This window comes from Entelurus aequoreus, linkage group LG11 (assembly GCF_033978785.1).
Source record: "Entelurus aequoreus isolate RoL-2023_Sb linkage group LG11, RoL_Eaeq_v1.1, whole genome shotgun sequence".
Taxonomy (NCBI): domain Eukaryota; kingdom Metazoa; phylum Chordata; class Actinopteri; order Syngnathiformes; family Syngnathidae; genus Entelurus; species Entelurus aequoreus.
This window is the reverse complement of record NC_084741.1, coordinates 5,258,281-5,281,113: the sequence shown is the minus strand read 5'-3', so window position 1 is coordinate 5,281,113 and position 22,833 is coordinate 5,258,281. Positions and strand designations below refer to the sequence as shown.

At 37.4% G+C, this 22,833-nt stretch overlaps 1 protein-coding gene across 5 annotated transcripts in view; it reads right to left on the bottom strand.

Annotated features, from left to right (window-relative positions):
* LOC133659714 (protein argonaute-3) overlaps positions 1–22,833 on the bottom strand; it is a 103,563-nt gene that overhangs the window by 14,759 nt on the left and 65,971 nt on the right. For 3 of the 5 annotated variants that reach the window (XM_062062335.1, XM_062062336.1, XM_062062337.1), the window contains exons 8-13: positions 13,772–13,919; positions 13,578–13,697; positions 9,411–9,554; positions 5,915–6,048; positions 5,433–5,617; positions 3,166–3,325 (exon numbers count right to left, since the gene is read on the bottom strand). In XM_062062335.1, coding sequence (XP_061918319.1) covers positions 3,166–3,325; positions 5,433–5,617; positions 5,915–6,048; positions 9,411–9,554; positions 13,578–13,697; positions 13,772–13,919 — 891 coding nt within the window. The remainder of the gene's footprint in view (positions 1–3,165; positions 3,326–5,432; positions 5,618–5,914; positions 6,049–9,410; positions 9,555–13,577; positions 13,698–13,771; positions 13,920–22,833) is intronic. The other 2 variants (XM_062062338.1, XM_062062339.1) reach the window with 1 other exon arrangement.

Below are 22,833 nucleotides of genomic sequence, written 5' to 3'. Positions count from 1 at the left end.
ATATCCACATATATATGGTGTATCGTGACATGGACTAAACATATCCACATATATATGGTGTATCGTGACATGGACTAAACATATCCACATATATATGGTGTATCGTGACATGGACTAAACATATCCACATATATATGGTGTATCGTGACATGGACTAAACATATCCACATATATATGGTGTATCGTGACATGGACTAAACATATCCACATATATATGGTGTATCGTGACATGGACTAAACATATCCACATATATATGGTGTATCGTGACATGGACTAAACATATCCACATATATATGGTGTATCGTGACATGGACTAAACATATCCACATATATATGGTGTATCGTGACATGGACTAAACATATCCACATATATATTTATGGTGTATCGTGACATGGACTAATAATATCCAGATATGAATAAAAAGCCATATCGCCCAGCCCTACATGGAAGGATGCCCTAGTTCGTATTCTGTTGCAGACTATCGGTAACACACGTCCAGTGCTTCTCAAATATTTTCTCCCCGTCATCTTTGTTGTAGCGGTGTAGCGTGCAAGGACGGGAGTGGAAGAAGTGTCAAAAGATGGTGCTAACTGTTTTAATGACATTCAGACTTTACTTCAATCAATAACGTAGCAGCATCTTCTCATCCGGAAACAACAACGCGGGAAATGTGTCCCGTGAAAAACCGTCTGACCGGAACTCTCTAGTAACTAAAGTTCCTTGGGTGAATAAGGTACACTCACTACACCGGTATGTTTTAGTGCTTCCATGGTGAGTTTACTGACAGATATAAGTAAGAACTTTACACTACTTTATATTAGAAATGGCAACAGTGGAGGATGAATGTCACAGAACAAGAAGATAGAGAAAAAGAAGAAGCTTATCGACTACGGCATCAACACGGACTACAAAGGCGGACGTGCACAATTTTTCAGGACTTATGCAGATCCCAAATACAGATCAGCAGGTACTAAAAGGTAAGTAAAGTTGCTTTTGCATAATATTGTGAAACAAAACAGCAGATAATATGTCTTACCTTATACACACACCATGACTCATATAAAATGTTGGTGTTTACTTGAGTCATATTGCCATTAAAGTGCAATCTACACATATCTCTTATGTTTGACAGCCATCTACTGGTCACACTTATTACACCATGTACCAAATAAAATAGCTTCGAGGTGGGTAAGCTCAACCAAAGTTATTCCTTACATTAGGTGCAACGGGTTTATAAGGCGCACTGTCGAGTTTTGAGGGAAAAAAAGGATTTTAAGTGCGCCTTATAGTCCGGAAAATACGGTTATAATTTTTTATGGAAAACCGTAGTTTTGATCATAAACCGTACTCATTATGGGAAAACCGTAGTTGTTGGCAGGTATGGCAAAGAGACGGATCTAGATTTCAAACACACATTGTGGGTCGGAAAAAGCTAAGAAAAAGGGAAAATAGTTTAGATTTTTACAGAGACAAAAAAAAGACAGATTTCCGACTATAGACGCAAAAATCCCATGCCTGCAAGTGCTACATATGCTTCATCATATTCTGGTATGGCAAAAAAAGCATGTTCCCCGAGATCACACTGGCCCACAATGCCCTACATCTTGATTACGCCCAACCAATATTTATTTGAGTTTTGGCTCTTCTTTGGATTTTTAGACATACAGCGTCTTTCTTTTCTTCCTCTGATTTCCTCCTTTGGTATTTTTAGCAGTATATGTTGTGACAGCAAACACAGGTATACACTGCAAAAACTGAAATCTAAGTATGATTAAATATCTCAAATAAGGCTTAATTTCTGTCTGATAAGATAATTCTTCTCACTAAGCAGATTTTATGTCAGAGTGTTTTACTTGTTTTAAGTGTTTTGGTCCTAAATGATGTCAGTAAGATATTACAGCTTGTTGCTGAGATTTGATGAGCTATATTGAGTAAAACATGCTTGAAACTAGAATATCAAGTGTTGCAAAGCTGTGTCATCAACACTCACAAGTAGAAAACTACTTTTTTAAAGTCATCATTTCTTATTTCAAGCATGAAATAAAAAATCATGACTTTGACACAATTGTGTCTCATAATTAAAACAGATGACAGCCAAATGGACTTTGCTGTTTTATTTCCAATGAAACAATAGAAAACACGTACTCATATAGTAGTACAGTTGGCACAGTACAGTAAACTGACAGTTAATATTTAAACATTTAACATTTCTAACAATTTTGAACAGAAATAGTTCATGCACATTTAGATAAATTCTTCAAAATTACAATTAAAAAATGTTTGTCCGAGGGCCGGGCTGTATATATGTGCACTAATTGACTGAAAGAGCACGCACTTGGCGCGATGATGTCATGTTATCCATGGAAAAATGCATTTTTAGACCATATGATTTGCCTGTGCGGCTAGGAGACCCCGAGAGTAACAAGCGCTTGCCTTGTTGCCTTTCCATTAAGAACAATAAATTTGTTTTTAGTATAAGTTTGCTGCTTTCAAGAAATGTAATGCCGAGCGCATATCATTATGTCAAGATAATGGCACTAGCATTTACTTCATTTCAGAATATTTTTCAACATATTGAGCAAAAAGGTCTCATTTTTTCCTACCAAGAAAAGTGCACTTATTAGTGAAAATATACTTATTTTAAGGTATTTTTGGGTTCATGGAAGTGAGCTAATTTTACTTGTTTTGGAAAGTCTTGACAAGCCAAATTTTCTTGTTTTTGGGCAGATAATTTTGCTTAGTTCAAGTAAAATACCCCTAATTTTTGTTGTTTTTTTTCTTTTGTTTTTGAACACTGACTTTTTGCAGTGTAGCAATCTTTCCAGGTGGGTGTTTGGCAGACATGCTTTACTGAAAACAAGTTCGCACTGTGCACACGCTTCACTATATATTGCGTCAGCCAATGAGGAGGTCTTCTTCGTGGGCTCTGCTCACAACCTCCTTTCTCTGAATCATGTGGTTAGATCTGGAGGGGTTGACAAATGATTTTGTCTTTCTGGGTTTTATTGACTAAAATACCTAATTATAAGGCAGACATATGTTTTTTTCCCCAGAAATTATTACTGTTACAATATACTGTATAATGCTAATATGATTTTTGTTAGTTAAAGAATATAACTTAGGTACCCCAGCTTTAAGTAAGGCACAAAGAGTCATCGCTTACCGTTGGTGAGGCACCAGGATGTTGTTGATGCCTCCCAGCTTCACGTTGATCTTGAGGCAGAGGTTGGAGAGGGTCTGAGGCGACGTCTTCACCACGTTCTTCACCTGAACACACTGCGTGGCCATGCCCAGCAGAGTGTCGCCCACACGCTTCACCTCCGCTACAAATGAAAAGGTATGGCCACACGTCAGGAATTATGACTAGCACATATTTATGGCCAATGAAAAAAAAAAAATAGCAGATCCCACGCCCATTCACAGTTCAGCATTCATGTCCCTGCATTTTCCTTGATTAGTTTCTCTCTTCTTTACCTTGTAAATAATGTTATGGTAACTTCAAAGAAAGTGGATTGATGTTGCAGTGAGAGCTGTCTCACGAGTCACTTACCTTTAAGCGGAACTGCACTATTTTTGGAATTTTGCCTATTGATCACAATCATTATAAGAGACAAGACGACGGACGTATTTTTTTTAATGCATTCCAAATCATAGATTTATGTAAATATAAGTCTGCTTATAATGGAGTCAATGGGAGGTCCTCTATTCCGCCCATAAATCCCTCTAAAAAACCCAACAATACTCCATTTACATGTCCTGACTTGAATATTAACGTGTCAGCGTTATTGCACAAATGTAATAATCACTTATTCTTATCTTCTTTGATACTTTATATTAGTTTTGGATGATACCACACATTTAGGTATCGATCTGATACCAAGTAGTTACAGGATCATACATTGGTCATAATTTAAGTCCTCATGTGTCTAGGGACGTATTTACTGAGTTTATAAACATAATATGAATTTAAAAAAAGGAAAAAAGATTTTGTGATGCTAAAAATATCGATGTAATCATAGTAGTACCGACTAGATACGCTCTTGTACTTGGTATCATTACAGTGGATGTCAGGTGTAGATCCACCCATGGCATTTGTTTACATTGTGACGCCGGTGAGCTATTGTATCCTCCTACGGTGTGTAGTGAAGCATGTTTAGCTATTCCTCGTCCTCCAGTGATAATGGTACTTGTAAGAAACGTACTTTATTTGTCGCCATGGAGGCCAGGATTAGTGATTTAGAAGTAGCTAAAACACTGTGGATGGACAGGCTAACCTCCTCCAACCTCCGAGGACAAAGCTACGAACAATGGGAGACCGGGCTTGCTGCTCGGCCACTCCCAGTCTGTGGAATGCTCTCCCTGACCACATGAGGGCACCACAGACTGTGGATGCTTTTAAAAAAGGCTTAAAAACCCTTCTTTTTAAAAAAGCCTTTTTTTTATATATATGCATACTAGTTTTAGCTATTTGGCTGTTCTAGTGTTTTATTTCTTTTTTTTTTTTTTTTTTTATTTCTTTTTTTTTTTTATACACTGTAGCACTTTGAGGTTGTTTACTCAATGTAAAGTGCTTTTTTACAAATAAAATCTATTATTATTATTATTATTATTAGGGATGTCCGATAATGGCTTTTTGCCGATATCCGATATTCCGATATTGTCCAACTCTTTAATTACCGATACCGATATCAACCAATACCGATATCAACCGATATATGCAGTCGTTGAATTAACACATTATTATGCCTAATTTGGACAACCATGTATGGTGAAGATAAGGTACTTGTTAAAAAAAATAATAAAATAAGATAACTAAATTAAAAACATTTTCTTGAATAAAAAAGAAAGTAAAACAATATAAAAACAGTTACATAGAAACTAGTAATGAATGAAAATGAGTAAAATTAACTGTTAAAGGTTAGTACTATTAGTGGACCAGCAGCACGCACAATCATGTGTGCTTACGGACTGTATCCCTTGCAGACTGTATTGATATATATTGATATATAATGTAGGAACCAGAATATCGATAACAGAAAGAAATGGGGGGAGGGAGGTTTTTTGGGTTGGTGCACTAATTGTAAGTGTATCTTGTGTTTTTTATGTTGATTTAATAAAAAAAACACAAAAAAAACGATACAGATAATAAAAAAAACGATACCGATAATTTCCGATATTACATTTTAACGCATTTATCGGCCGATATTATCGGACATCCCTAATTATTATGTTAGCTGCTAGCTAGCTAGCCATGTATTAAAGGGTGTTTGTGTTATAACTTCACCTTTATCTTTAGTTTAGGGGGGTTCTACAATACTAGTACCGGTAGACTGTACAACCCTTATGTGTATTATTGAAGTTGTTTTGCTATTCTCTGGGGAGTCTTTGACTAGCAAAAAGCTGCGGGGTCTAGTACACAATATCTCTCACCGTAGACGGGTGTTTTCCCCGGCAGGATGACGATGATGAGCTGCAGTCCAGCGTAGGTGTTCTTCAGGTGTCTGAACATGGGCTCCACGCTGTCCGCCCCCTGGGCGTACTTGCAGAAGCACGGCTGGCCCTGGATGGGCATGCCGGCGTCCTTGGAGATCTTACGTAGCTGGTCTGTGAAACCCCTAGAAAAGGAGGGAAGCGGTGTTAGGAGAAGGCAACTTTGAGTATCCAGTGGTACACATTACCATTTAATGTTTGTCAATTATCATTGTATTTAAATGTGCACAACAATTGTTACCACTACCAAAACCAGCTTTATCATCAGCAAATGATGGTCTTTGAAACGGTTATGATCCATTTTATTGCCACAGTCAGAATAATTGAACAGTGTTTATTATTATGGTTCTTGTTTGGAGTAAGTTAGAACTACAAGCACAACAAACAACAGTGATTATCATAAGCTCTCAAAATGATCTCACTTGAGGATCTCCTCTCGACACTGCCTCTGCGTGGCGAAGCAGGCGATGGCCCACATCTTGATCTCCACCCCGGTGTGGAACTGCTTGCCCCTCATGTCCCACACGCCGTGACTTGGCGTGGCCACGGTGCGATTCTGCAACAACATTGCAGTCTCACTGCACGTTCCAGTGAATATTTGTGCAAATATCACACATAAACCTGAACTATGCACTGCAAAAAGTGAAATCTAAGTAAGATGAAATATCTCAAATAAGGCTGATATTTGCTTATTTTCTGTCTGATAAGATAATTCTTCTCACTAAGCAGATTTTAAGTTAGAGTGTTTTACTTGTTTTAAGTGTTTTGCTCCTAAATGATCTCAGTAAGATATTACAGCTTGTTGCTGAGATTTGATGAGCTATATTGAGTAAAACATGCTTGAAACTAGAATATCAACTGTTGCAAAGCTGTGTCATCAACACTCACAAGTAGGGATGTCCGATAATGGCTTTTTGCCGATATCCGATATTCCGATATTGTCCAACTCTTTAAATTACCGATACCGATATCAACCGATACCGATATCAACCGATATATACAGTCGTGGAATTAACACATTATTATGTCTAATTTGGACAACCAGGTATGGTGAAGATAAGGTACTTTTAAAAAAAAAATTATAAAATAAAATAAGATAAATAAATTAAAAACATTTTCTTGAATAAAAAAGAAAGTAAAACAATATAAAAACAGTTACATAGAAACTAGTAATGAATGAAAATGAGTAACATTAACTGTTGAAGGTTAGTACTATTAGTGGACCAGCAGCACGCACAATCATGTGTGCTTACGGACTGTATCCCTTGCAGACTGTATTGATATATATTGATATATAATGTAGGAACCAGAATATTAATAACAGAAAGAAACAACCCTTTTGTGTGAATGAGGAGGGAGTTTTTTTTGGGTTGGTGCATTAATTGTAAGTGTATCTTGTGTTTTTTATGTTGATTTAATAAAAAAATAAAATAAAATAAATAAAAGAAAAAAACCGATACCGATAATAAAAAAAACGATACCGATAATTTCCGATATTACATTTTAACGCATCCCTACTCACAAGTATAAAACTACTTTTTTAAAGTCATCATTTCTTACTTCAAGCATGAAAAAAAAAATCATGATGCAGAGCGCATATCATTATGTCAAGATAATGGCACTAGCATTTACTTCATTTAAGAATATTTTTCAACATATTGAGCATATTTTTTTTCTACTAAGAAAAGTGCACCTGTTATTAGTGAAAATATACTTTTTTTAAGGTATTTTTGGGTTAATTGAGTTTAGCTAATTTGACTTGTTTTGGAAAGTCTTGACAAGCCAAATTTTCTTGTTCTATTGGCAGATAATTTTACTTAGTTCAAATAAAATACCCCTAATTTTTGTAATTTTTTTTTCTTATTTTTGAACACTGACTTTTTGCAGTGTGGATTTATATTCTGAAAAAAAACTAACTGCAAAAAACATTATCATATATTTTTATTTATTCAGTGGCTTCCAAAGTCAGGAGGCTATTTGTGGCCCGCAGCTACTTTTTCCTTCCATAAATAAGATTAAATACACTCAAAACATGACTAAAAATAAGGGTAGGCTAAGTAAATAAAAATATACAAGATTTATTAAACAAAACGTGTTATCAGGTAAGTTATCACAGCAACACAAATAATGCCTCGATGTTAGCTTTTTTTATTTTATGCATTTTAACTGTTTAACATGTATTCAACATGAATTACTTTGGATTTATTTTTGTGTGTTTAAACAACAAAAATCTGAATATTAAAGTGCATTCTTCCAATTTTCTGTGTAGACATTCCTGTATTTAATTTAAAAAAAGGCACAAAAACAATTGGTTGCTGCTATACAGTGTATCTATCTTAGCTTGAGGTACACAGCTTTGGAAATATACACAACTCAAAACTAGTGAAGTTGTCACGTTGTGTAAATGGTAAATAAAAAGAGAATACAATGATTTGCAAATCCTTTTCAACTTATATTCCATTGAATAGACTGCAAAGACACTGGTAAACTGTCATTTTTTGCAAATATTAGCTCATTTGGAATTTGATGCCTGCAACATGTTTAAAAAAAGCTGGCACAAGTGGCGGTACTGCATCAAAAAGCGACATCGGTGTGTAAAGGATATCACCACACGGGGTCAGGAACACTTCAGAAAGCCACTGTCAGTAACTACAGTCGGTCGCTACATCTGTAAGTGCAAGTTAAAACTCTACTATGCAAAGCCAAAGCCATTTATCAACAACACCCAGAAACGCTTCGCTGGGCCCGAACTCATCTAAGACGGACCGATGCAAAGTGGAAAAGTGTTCTGTGGTCTGGCGAGTCCACATTTCAAATTGTTTTTGGAAACTTTGGACGTGGTGTCCTCCGGACCAAAGAGGAAAATAACTGTTCTAGGGTGAAAGTGTAAAAGGCAGCATATGTGTGATGGTATGGGGGTGTATTAGCGACCAAGACATGGGTAACTCACACATCTGTGAAGGCACCATTAATGCTGAAAGGTACATACAGCTTTTGGAGCAACATATTTTGTCATCCAAGCAACGTTATCACGGACGCCCCTGCTTATTTCAGCAAGACAATGCCAAGCCGCGTGTTATAACAGTGTGGCTTCATAGTAAAAAAAAGTGTGAGTACTAGACTGGCCTGCCTGTAGTCCAGACATTGAAAATGTGTGAAGGCTAAAATATGAGAAGGGAGACTGTTGAACAACTTAAGTTGTACATGAAGAAAGAATGGGAAATAATTCCACTTCAAAAATGTGTCTCCTCAGTTCCCAAAACCTTTACTGAACGTTATTAAAAGGAAAGGCCATGTAACACAGTGGTAAAAATGCCCCTTTGACAACTCTTTTGCAATGTGTTACTGCCATTAAATTGTAAGTTCATGATTATTTGCAAAAAAAATTAAGTTACTCAGTTTGAATATTGAATATGTTGTCTTCGCAGTCTATTCAATTGAATATAAGTTGAAAAGGATTTGCAAATCATTGTATTCTGTTTTTATTTACCATTTACACAACGTGACAACTTCACTGCTTTTGGCTTTTGTACTAAACAAATACTATACTAAATGAGCATCTAAAACTAAGACAGACCCAATAACAGACACATGTTAATGAACACTGTGGCTAAGTCCCAGCAAGAGGCTTCTTTGTCAAATGTTTTGATAGATTTCATTTTTTGAATCCAAAACATGTGGGAAAGAGACAAAAAAAACCCTGCTTGTTTACTTTTGCAATTAAAATAGTAGACGTTCCTATGTCAAGAGAGTCAGCCACAAGAAGGTAAAAAACACACACACACACACACACACATGCGACAGAAGCCAAGTGTGTTAGTTCCCCTTGGAGACGAGGCGTGATAAAAGAGGCTGAGGAAAAGGGGACAAGCACGTCAGACAAACACAGAGAATGAGTGTGATTTAAAAGAAGGGTACCATAAAGTGCTCTGTGCTCACCCTGCCGCCGTATTGCAGCATGGGGGCGGGTAGCACTCGCCCCGTCACGTGGGCCATCTCGTCGCGCACTTTGAACTGGAACTCTTGGACGAAAGGGTCGGCGTCGTAGTTGGCACTCCGCACCTTACGGGGGAGAGAAGAGGGCGAAGGTCAGGCTAAAAATGTCTTCTATGTACAGTTGTGCTCATAAGTTGACATACCCTGGGAGAATTGAGGATTTATTGGCCATTCTTCAGAGAATATGAATGAGAACACAAAAACCTTTCTTCCACTCATGCTTAATGGTTGTGTGAAGCTATTTATTGGCAAGCAACTGTTACTACTCTTTTTAAATGAAAATGACAAAAGAAAGTACCCAAATGACCCTGATCAAAAGTTTACATACCCCAGTGACTTTGATCTGATAACATGCACAAAAGTTGACACAAACAGGCTTGAATGGCTAATCAAGGTTCCAATCCTCACCTGTGACCTGTTTGTTTGTAATTAATGTGTGTGTATCTTCTATCAGGACATGATCTCGAGAAATTAACCCACGCCTTTATCTCGACTCGTTTAGACTACTGCAATGCCTTGTATGTAGGCATTAGCCAGGCCTCCCTCGCCCGCCTGCAGCTCGTCTGCTAACACAGACCCGCAGACGTGAGCACATCACCCCTATATTAGCGTCCCTTCACTGGCTCCCTGTGCGTTACAGAATCAATTTTAAACTCCTTTTATATGTTTTTAAATGTCTAAACAACCTCGCGCCAACATATCTCTCCGACCTCTTTCAGCCTTACTGCCCCACCCGATCCCTAAGATCAGCCGATCAGCTGCTACTGACGGTCCCGGACACAAGGCTAAAGCTTAGAGGTGACAGAGCTTTCGCCGCTGCTGCTCCCAAGCTCTGGAACGACCTACCTCTTAGTGTTAGATAAGCCTCCTCTCTTCCGGTTTTTAAATCTCTCTTAAAAACATACTTTTATTCCATGGCTTTTAACACTGAGTGATATCCATCCTGCAATGGCACCCCATAATACACCTGCTGTGAACCTGTTTTTATGTTTTTATATTTTATTTATTTATTTTTTATCGTGTTCTGTTTGTGTTGTGTTGTGTTTGCTCGGTTCTCGTATTATTTTTAACCTGCCCATTGTACAGCACTTTGTACTACCCCTGTGGTCAATTTTAAATGTGCTTTATAAATAAAGTTGATTTGATTTGATAAAAGGTCAGTGAGTTTCTGGGCTTCTGACAGACCATTGCATCTTTCATTCAGTGCTGCACACAAGTTTCTGGATTCTGAGTCATGGGGAAGGCAAAAGAATTGTCAAAGGATCTGCAAGAAAAGGTAATTGAACTGCATAAAACAGGAAGGGGGTATAAAAAAATATTCCAAGGGATTGAGAATGCCAATCAGCAGTGTTCAAACGCTGATTAAGAAGTGGAAAATGAGGGATTCAGGTAGACCAGCAAAGATTTCAGCCACAACTGCCAGGAAAATTGTTCGAGATGCAAAGAAAAATCCACAAATAACTTCAGCTGAAATACAGGACTCTCTGAAAAATTGTGGTGTGGCTGTTTGAAGATGCACAATAAGGAGGCACTTGAAGAAAAATGGGCTGCATGGTCGAGTCGCCAGAAGAAAGCCATCACTTCAAATTACTTTGTTCCAGAAGTTTTGAGGCTCGTCTCTGTGCTGTTTGGCGTAATGTAAGCGGGATACTTTGTGACATTTGCGCAGAAATGGCTTCCTTCTGGCGACTCGCCCATTCAGCCCATTTTTCTTTAAGTGCCTCCTTATTGTGCATCTAGACAAAAAATCACTTCATATTCTCTACTGCTCACTAGTCTTACCTTATCTGAGTTATTGTGCAGAAATATGGGGAAATAATTACAAAAGTACACTTCATTCATTAACGGTGTTACAAAAAAGATCAGTTAGAATAATACATAATGTTGGATATAGAGAACATACAAATCCTTTATTTATTGAATCAAAGATACTGAAATTCCACTATATAGTGAATTTGCAAACAGCTAAAATGATACACAAAGCAAACTATAACCTGCTAGCCAAGAATATACAACAATTATTCTCAAAAAAAAGAGGAGAAATATAATCTTAGAGAGAAATTTAATTTAAAACATTTGTACGCACGTACAACACTTAAGACTTTCAGTATATCAGTATGTGGAATTAAATGATGGAATGGATGAAGCAAAGCAATCAAACAATGTACTAATATGATCCACTTCAAGAAACTCTTCAAAGTTAAAGTGTTTACAAAGTACAAAGAAGAAGAACCATGATAAACATTCTGAATGTATTTAATTCATCCATTCTTTCACTCTCAAAATAATCTTACTTATCTCATCATATGAAATGTAACTTACTTCACCAATTATTATTTATTGATTTATTTTTATTGTGATTACTTATGGAGTATATTGTGAATAAATTGAGAACAGGAAGTGAACAAAAGTTTTAGCAACTGTTATGTAAAAGAAAAGGGGTAGGATTAAATTAGCTCTGCTTCTTCCTACTCCAGGGGTCGGCAACCCGCGGCTCTAGAGCCGCATGCGGCTCTTTAGCGCCGCCCTAGTGGCTCTCAGGAGCTTTTTTAAAAATGTATGAAAAATGGAAAAAGATGTTTTAATATGGTTTCCGTAGGAGGACAAACATGACGCAAACCTCCCTAATTGTTACAAAGCACACTGTTTATATTAAACATGCTTCACTGATTCGAGTATTTGGCGAGCGCCGTTTTGTCCTACTAATTTTGGCGGTCCTTGAACTCACCGTAGTTTGTTTACAAGTATAACTTTCTCCGACTTTCTAGGACGTGTTTTATGCCACTTCTTTTTCTGTCTCATTTTGTCCACCAAACTTATAACGTTGTGCGTGAAGGCACAAAGGTGAGTTTTGTTGATGTTATTGACTTGTGTGGAGTGCTAGTCAGACATATTTGGTCAGTGCATGACTGCAAGCTAATCGATGCTAACATGCTATTTAGGCTAGCTATATGTACATATTGCAGCATTATGCCTCATTTGTAGCTATATTTGAGGTCATTTAGTTTCCTTTAAGTCATCTTAATTCAATTTATATCTCATGACACACTATCTGTATGTAATATGGCTTTTAATGTTTTGCGGCTCCAGACAGATTTGTTTTTGTATTTTTGGTCCAATATGGCTCTTTCAACATTTTGGGTTGCCGACCCCTGTCCTACTCCTTTTCGAACATGTTGAAAAGAGAAACTGGAAATTGTGATGTATCATGTTGTATGCTTGCATGTTCCAAATAAACTCAAACCACAATTTTTCAGAGAGTCCTGTATTTCAGCTGAAGTTATTTGTGGATTTTTCTTTGCATCTCAAACAATTTTCCTGGCAGTTGTGGCTGAAATCTTTGCTGGTCTACCTGAATCCCTCATTTTCCACTTCTTAATCAGCGTTTCAACACTGCTGATTGGCATTCTCAATTCCTTGGATATCTTTTTATACCCCTTTCCTGTTTTATGCAGTTCAATGACCTTTTCTCGCAGATCCTTTGACTATTATTTTGCCTTCCCCATGACTCAGAATCCAGAAACATGTGTGCAGCACTGGATGAAAGATGCAACGGTCTGTCGGAAGCCCAGAAACTCACTGACCTTTTATACACACACATTCATTACAAACAAACATGTCACAGGTGAGGATTGGAACCTTGATTAGCCATTCAAACCTGTTTGTGTCCACTTTTGTACATGTTATCAGATCAAAGTCACTGGGGTATGTCAACTTTTGATCAGGGTCATTTGGGTACTTTCTTTTGTCATTTTGATTTAAAAAGAGTAATCACAGTTGTTTGCCAATAAATATCTTCACACAGCCATTAAGCATGAGTGGAAGAAAGGTTTTTGTGTTATCATTCATATTCTCTGAAGAATAGCCAAGAAATCATCAATTCTCCCAGGGTATGTAAACTTATGAGCACGACTATATATATATATATATATATATATATATATATATATATATGTATATATATATATATATATATATATATATATATATATATATATATATATATATATATATATATATATATATATATATATATATATATATATATATATATATATAAATAAATAAAAAGGTGTCTCCAGAACTCACCAGCCTGCTAATCTCTTCCTGTCTGTCGGGCGCCGAACGAGCTGTGGCCTTGATCATGGTGGAGGTCTGATTATCTGTCAGCTTCTTGATACATCGCTGACCGGCTACAATGTTACACACCTGCCGGCACACACCAGGGCTTTAACACACGGCTGCAGGGCACCACATATTTCTTGTTGTGGATCATCTCTTACCTCTAGGGGGAGGTAGGTGTGCTTCTGCTCCTGGCCCACCTGCAGACAGGGAAGATGCGGGTACTTGAGCTGCAGGCTGTACTTCTCCCTGAAGTACTGGGCTACGGTACGCTCAACAGTCTGACCGTTTTCCAACTGGAGAGGGAACCTGCGGAGAACGTGGGGGGGAAAACAGTTGACTATTGAGATCAGGGACGTGAGCACCCTCTGACGGAAAAAAAAAGAAAGAGGAAAACTGAGAAAAAAGAGGAACATTTCTATGAGCATGAAGTGCTGCCACGCAAACCCGGAAAGAAAATTTAGAAAATGAAGACTACATTTCCTGCAATTGGGACTTTCCTCCGAAAGGTCTTATCTTTGTCCATGTGATGTCAGATGAAACAAACATTTACACAATACCCAGCAATATGTTTGGAGGAGAAAAGGTGAGGCCTTTAATCCCAGGGACACCACCCTTACCGTCAAGCATGGTGGTGGTAGTATTATGCTCTGGGCCTGTTATGCTGCTTTAAATGGGACAATGAAAAAGGAGGATTAGCTCCAAATTCTTCAGGACAAGCTAAAATCATCAGCCCGGAAGGTTGGGTCTTGTTGGGTGTTCCAACAGGACAATGACCCCAAACACACCTCAAAAGTGGCAAAGGAATGGCTGAATCAGACTAGAATGAAGGTTTTAAAATGGCCTTCCCAAAGTCCTGACTTAAACGTGTGGACAATGCTGAAGAAACAAGTCCATGTCAGAAAAGCAACACATTTAGCTGAACTGCACCAATTTTGTCAAGAGGAGTGGTCAAAAATTCAACCACACGTTTGCCCGAAGCTTGTGGATGGCTACCAAAAGTGCCTTATTGCAGGTGAACTTGCCAAGGGACATGTAAGCAAATATTAACATTGCTGTATGTATACTTTTGACCCAGCACTTTTGCTCACATTTTCAGTAGACCCATAATAAATTCATAAAAGAAGCAAACTTCATGAAAGTTTTTTGTGAGCAACAAGTATGTGCTCCAATCACTACATCACAAAAAAATACGAGTTGTAGAAATTATTGGAAAATCAAGACAGCCATGACATGATGTTCTTTTCAAGTGTACGTACACTTTTGACCACGACTGTGTGTCCCATGTACCGTATCGTTCAGACTATAAGTCGCAGTTTTTTTCATAGTTTGGCCGGGGGTGCGACTTATACTCAGGAGTGACTTATGTGTGAAATTATTAACACATTAGCGTAAAATATCAAATAATATTATTTAGCTCATTCACGTAAGAGACTAGACGTATAAGATTTCATGGGATTTAGCGATTAGGAGTGACAGATTGTTTGGTAAACGTATAGCATGTTCTATATGTTATAGTTATTTGAATGACTCTTACCATAATATGTTACGTTAACATACCAGTTGGTTATTTATGCCTCATATAACGTACACTTATTCAGCCTGTTGTTCACTATTCTTTAGACATTTTAAATTGCCTTTCAAATGTCTATTGTTGGTGTTGGCTTTTATCAAATACATTTCCCCCAAAAATGCGACTTATATGTTTTTTTCCTTATTTATTATGCATTTTCGGCCGGTGCGGCTTATACTCCGGAGCGATTTATACTCTTAAAAATACGGTAATGTATTACAGAATCTTTAATTTTTATAAATAATTGACCAACATTATTATCATTGCAAATGTAATCTCAAATTCAATGGCGGGCCGTGCGTTTTAAACCCAGGCCTTCAGTAATGTCCTAGACTTAGACAAACAATGATCCACAATGGAAATTGTTCCACACAGTAGCTCAGTTACAAAGGATGGAAAGTATAAGGATGGAAAGGATCTTGCACACAAGGGGCACAAAAAGAGGGCGAAAACAAAAAGGTATGAAGTAGACTAAAAATGTACCATAGTAGCAATATAAAATGTGTTATATTTACATATTATATATTCAGTATATAATATATACTGATATATTATATTATTATACTATATATATATATATACGATTCTAAGTCAAACTTCAATAAATGCCTGTCAAAATAGCAGCAGGGGTCACCAACGCGGTGCCCGCGGGCACCAGGTAGCCCGTAAGGACCAGATGAGTAGCCCGCTGGCCTGTTCTAAAAATAGCTCAAATAGCAGCACTTACCAGTGAGCTGCCTCTATTTTTTAAATTGTATTTATTTACTAGCAAGCTGGTCTCGCTTTGCCCGACATTTTTAATTCTAAGAGAGACAAAACTCAAATAGAATTTGAAAATCCAAGAAAATAATTTAAAGACTTGGTCTTCACTTGTTTAAAAAAATGCATTAATTTTTTTACTTTGCTTCTTATAACTTTCAGAAAGACAATTTTAGAGAAAAAAATCCAACCTTAAAAATTGTTTTAGGATTTTTAAACACATGTACCTTTTTACCTTTTAAATTCCTTCCTCTTCTTTCCTGACAATTTAAATCAATGTTCAAGTACATTTATTTTTTTTATTGTAAAGAATAATAAATACATTTTAATTTAATTCTTCATTTTAGCTTCTGTTTTTTCGACGAAGAATATTTGTGAAATATTTCTTCAAATTTATTATGATTAAAATTCAAAAAAATTATTCTCGAAAATCTGTAGAATCAAATTTAAATCTTATTTCAAAGTCTTTTGAATTTCTTTTAAAATTTTTGTTCTGGAAAATCTAGAAGAAATAATGATTTGTCTTTGTTAGAAATATAGCTTGGTCCAATTTGTTATATATTCTAACAAAGTGCAGATTGGATTTTAACCTATTTAAAACATGTCATCCAAATTCTAAAATGAATCTTAAATCAGGAAAAATTACTAATGATGTTCCATAAATTCTTTTTTTAATTTTTTCAAAAAGATTCGAATTAGCTAGTTTTTCTCTTCTTTTTTTCGGTTGAAGTTTGAATTTTAAAGTGTCGAAATTGAAGATAAACTATGTTTCAAAATTTAATTGTCATTTTTTTCGTGTTTTCTCCTCTTTTAAACCGTTCAATTAAGTGTAAATATCATTAATTATTAATAATAACATAGAGTTAAAGGTAAATTGAGCAAATTGGCTATTTCTGGCAATTTATTTAAGTGTGTATCAAACTGGTAGCCCTTCGCATTAATCACTACCCAAGAAGTAGCTCTTGCTTTCAAAAAGGTTGGTGACCCCTGCTATACAGAGACACACTTGCATTGACAACAACGGTGTACAAAACGGGCTATTTTATAAATAAACCCGCATCAGCAATTAAAACATATCTTACGTGGTAGTGTCAAAATTATAATAATTGAAAAACAATATTAAACGTGAAAAAATGAAGAAATACATTTTTTAACTCACAAATTATAGCACGCGTCCGACGGCGTATATGCCCGTGTTAGTTGGTTGATTCAAGTGGCAGTTTTAACTATTTCCACTTGCTTCCGGGGTTGGCCAACTTTGTGTCATCAAGATGTAGTTTCTCTTTAAATATCCTTCGTGAAAATGGCCTTGCAAATATATATCTGCCACCTAATCAACATTTTGCGGGTTAAAAAAAGTGAGTACCGGGGATTTCTCTGCTCGCCGGGTGTAGCACCGGTGCCACTTCCTGCTTTCGCAAATCGCAACTTGTGATTGGATACTCACTTGGGAGTGACAAGTGAGTATCCAATCACAGTCTTGTTAACGTCAGGCTACCAAGGTGGGCTACGGTCAACAACTCCTGATCTGATTGGCTATCGTAACTGTCTAACAACTGAATATCCGCCGTTCGTTTACACTGCACAGCCGCCGCTAATGCAGAGAAGTATTTGCTGGCCCTGACGGTCCACCGTTGGTAAAATTCTATAACATGCATGCAAAGAACTCATTTGGAAACTATCCTGTAGCCACGCCCCCTCAAGTAATATACTTCCAGTGTTGTGACCTCTGTTTACCATCAGTCACATCAAAAATATACCTTCTCACTGGCTACTAATAAATACTCTAGAACGGGGTCTGCAACCTATGGCTCTAGAGCCGCATGCGGCTCTTTAGCGCCGCCCTAGTGGCTCCCTGGATCTTTTTCAAAAATGTATGAAAATAGTCAGATGGTGAAAAAGTATGTTTTTGTTGTAGTAGGGTTTCTGTAGGAGGACAAACATGACACAATCCTCCCTAATTGTTCGAAATCCCTGCTGTTTATATTAAACATGATTCTTTGATGAGAGTATTTGGAAAGCGCCGTTTTGTCCTACAAATTTTGGCGGTCCTTGAACTCACCATAGTTTGTTTACATGTGTAACTTTCTTCAAAGATGCCAGAGAAGGACAGATTTTATGCCACTCCTTCATTGTCTCATTCTTTATTAAATCGTGTTATTCTGTGTGTGAATGCACAAAGGTGAACTTTGTTGTGGAATGCTTATCAAGCATATTTGGTCAGTGCATGACTGCAAGCTACTCGATGCTAACATGCTATTTAGGCTAGCTTTATGTACGTATTGCATCATTATGCCTCACTTGTAGGTATATTTGAGCTCATTTAATTTCCTATGTCCTCTGTGTATTTAATTTATATTTGCATTTCGTGACATATTATCCGTACATAATATTGGCTGCCTTTCTTTTAGTGGTTTGTGTGCCGTTATAGACTATAACAAATGTAACCCGGCTTGCATAGATTGTTATAAATCCATTCGAAGAAAACAGCCCGCCATGTCCTTTAAAGGCCTACTGAAAGCCACTACTAGCGACCACGCAGTCTGATAGTTTATATATCAATGATGAAATCTTAACATTGCAACACATGCCAATACGGCCGGGTTAACTTATAAAGTGACATTTTCAATTTCCCGCCACACTTCCGGTTGAAAAAGCCTTCGAAGGATGACGTATGCGCGTGACGTAGCCCGAGGAACAGAGGTATGCCTTCTCCATTGAATACAATACAAAAAAGCTCTGTTTTCATTTCATAATTCCACAGTATTCTGGACATCTGTGTTGGTGAATCTTTTGCAATTTGTTTAATGAACAATGGAGGCTGCAAAGAAGAACGTTGTAGGTGGCTGTAGCAACACACGGACCACTTACTCGGATAGCAGACGCCTAGCCGATGCTAGCAGACGCCTAGCCGATGCTAGCAGACCCACCGCACGGATGATCTGGTGAAGTCCTTCGTCGCGCCGTCAATCGCTGGAACGCAGGTGAGCACGGGGGTTGCTGAGCAAAGCAGATGAGGGCTGGCTGGCGTAGGTGGAGCGCTAATGTTTTTATCATAGCTCTGTGAGCTTCGGTTGCTAAGTTAGCCTTAGCATCGTTAGCAACAGCATTGTTAAGCTTTGCCAGGCTGAGATCTATTAACCGTGTAGTTACATGCACATGGTTTAATAGTATTGTCGATCTTCTGTCTATCCTTCCAGTCAGGGATTTATTTGTTTTGTTTGTATCTGCATTTGAGACAGATGCTATCACGTTAGCTCATGCTAAAGATGCTAAAGAGCTTCGTCGATGTATTGTCGTGGAGATAAAAGGCACTGTAATGTCCATTTCGCGTTCTCGACTCTCACTTTCAAGAGGATATAGTATCCGAGGTGGTTTAAAATACAAATCCGTGATCCACAATACAAAAAGGAGAGAGTGTGGAATCCAATGAGCCAGCTTGTACCTAAGTTACGGTCAGAGCGAAAAAAAATATGTATTTCACTGCATTCTAGCCCGTCACTCTAACGTTCCTCGTCCACGAATCTTTCATCCTCGCTCAAATAAAATGGGGTAATCGTCACTTTCACGGTCCGAATAGCTCTAGCTGCGTTGAAAACAATAGGAAAATATGAGGGAGTGAACAACTGACAACGTCACGCTACTTCCGGTAGGGGCAAGGCTTTTTTTTATCAGCGAGCAAAAGTTGCGAACTTTATCGACTTGATTGATTGATTGAGACTTTTATTAGTAGGTTGCACAGTGAAGTACATTTTCCGTACAATTGACCACTAAATGGTAACACCCGAATAAGTTTTTCAACTTGTTTAAGTCGGGGTCCACTTAAATTGATTCATGATACAGATATATACTATCATATATACTATCATCATAATACAGTCATCACACAAGATAATCACATTGAATTATTTACATTATTTACAATCAGGAGTGTGGAGGGGGGGTGGGGTGGGGGGGTGGGGATATGGACATCAAGTAGTGGACATAGAGAGAGAGAGAGAGAGAGAGAGAGAGAGAGAGAGAGAGAGATCAGAAGGCATAAGAAAAAGAATCTGCATTTGATTGTTTACATTTGATTATTAGCAATCCGGGGAGGGTGTTAGTTTAGGGTTGTAGCTGCCTGGAGGTGAACTTTTATAGCGGTTTTGAAGGAGGATAGAGATGCCCTTTCTTTTATACCTGTTGGGAGCGCATTCCACATTGATGTGGCATAGAAAGAGAATGAGTTAAGACCTTTGTTAGTTCGGAATCTGGGTTTAACGTGGTTAGGGGAGCACCCCCTGGTGTTGTGGTTATGGCGGTCATTTACGTTAAGGAAGTAGTTTGACATGTACTATACTAAATCCTTTCAGCAAAAATATGGCAATATCGCAAAATGATCAAGTATGACACATAGAATGGATCTGCTATCCCCGTTTAAATTAAAAAAATTCATTTCAGTAGGCCTTTAACTTGGACACAAACATCTATACCTTTGGCCTTTATAAGCAAGTCATTTAGAGGAGTTATCTCAGCCCCTGAGAAGCCTGCGTTTTACTACTGTTTTCCAATGTTGTAAAAATGGGTAGAATAAATATAACATTTCAACATTTCTGTCATCGAAGATTTGCGTCAGCCTGCGACACAGTCATTTTGATAGTAGGCTAATATAGCCAATATAGACACTTATATCATGTGTTGACTTCATTATATCACTTATAGAAGGCTTTTAATTGTTTGCGGCTCCAGACAGATTTAAAAAATGTGTTTTGGTCCAATATGGCTCTTTCAACATTTTGAGTTGCCGACCCCTGTTCTAGAACTACAACTGGTGTTGAACTAACATTGTTCGGACTGTAATCATCCAAATATGACCAGCAGCAAAGTGGACAGCCGTCAGTGCGCACATATGTGACACAAGTTTGTGTCACCATGTTTAGTTTTTACTCATTTTTACCAATTGGTTTTTATCTAGTCTGCACTTTGTCTGTGTTATTATTATTATCATTATTGGCTTTTATCTAGTTTGCACTTTGTCTGTATTATTACTATTATCATTATTATCGACTCCTCTTTGCCTTATTCTTTTTATTTTCCTATTTTTAATGATGTTCGGTCTGTGTTGTTGTTGTGGACAAGTGTTGTAAATGAGCTTTGGCTACAAACACTATGATGCATACATTGGATAACTGTTTCAGATATCTACATTACCGTTCAAAAGTTTGGGGTCACATTGAAATGTCCTTATTTTTGAAGGAAAAGCACTGTACTTTTCAATGAAGATAACTTTAAACTAGTCTTAACTTTAAAGAAATACACTCTATACATTGCTAATGTGGTAAATGACTATTCTAGCTGCAAATGTCTGGTTTTTGGTGCAATATCTACATAGGTGTATAGAGGCCCATTTCCAGCAACTATCACTCCAGTGTTCTAATGGTACAATGTGTTTGCTCATTGGCTCAGAAGGCTAATTGATGATTAGAAAACCCTTGTGCAATCATGTTCACACATCTGAAAACACTTTAGCTTGTTACAGAAGCTACAAAACTGACCTTCCTTTGAGCAGATTGAGTTTCTGGAGCATCACATTTGTGGGGTCAATTAAACACTCAAAATGGCCAGAAAAAGAGAACTTTCATCTGAAACTCGACAGTCTATTCTTGTTCTTAGAAATGAAGGCTATTCCATGCGAGAAATTGCGTGACCCCAAACTTTTGAACGGTCGTGTATGTTTCTGTATCCGTCCCTATTTCAAATAAACCTTTATATATAAGTTAGCTAGCTAGATGGTTCGCTAATTAGAGAGCTTGTTCCGGTGCTCCTGAGATCGTTTCCTCATCCTGCAACTCAGTGCTGCGTTTAAGCAAAAGGAACAGCAAGTTTTGTTTGAATCGTATTTGAATGGATATTTAACGGAAAAAACGCGGAGGTGATATTGTATTTAACATTTAAAAACGTGGACATTTCACATGCCTGTGAGATGAACTGCGGTAAGATTTTCATACCCAATGTAATATCAGATTGTTGTATTGTTACACCTTTCCAAAAATAGTCTCTTGTTAGTAGTTAAACAGCTTTTTGTGTAGTCAAACTACTGGATGACTAATGCTGACTCTTTAACGAGCGACATCTGCTTTGCCAGGTAGTGAATTTGTAGTCAGCCTTAGTCAACCCCCATCACACACACACACACACACACACACACACACACACACACACACACACACACACACACACACACACACACACATGTCTTGCCTACTTTGTGTGGACCCCCGTTTGGTTAGTAGGTTGTGAGGGCCCCCCTTTCCACTATAGCTAGAATGATGAAAAAATATATATCTAGCCCTAGATGGGAGTAGAGAGTTGCAACTAGGGATGTCCGATAATGCAGTGGTCCCCAACCACCGGGCCGATTGGTACCGGGCCGCACAAGAATTAAAAAATAAATAAAAATAAATAAATAAAAACAAAAAATGTGTTATTAAATCAACATAAAAAACACAATATATACATTCTATATCAAATTTTCAAGCGTTGACCGGTCCGCAGCTACAAAAAGGTTGGGGACCACTGCGATAATGGCTTTTTGCCGATATCCGATATTGTCCAACTCTTTAATTACCGATACCGATATCAACCGATATATACAGTCGTGGAATTAACACATTATTATGCCTAATTTGGACAACCAGGTATGGTGAAGATAAGGTACTTTTAAAAAAAATTAATAAAATAAGATAAATAAATTAAAAACATTTTCTTGAATAAAAAAGAAAGTAAAACAATATAAAAACAGTTACATAGAAACTAGTAATTAATGAAAATGAGTAAAATTAAGTGTTAAAGGTTAGTACTATTAGTGGAGCAGCAGCACGCACAATTATGTGTGCTTACGGACTGTATCCC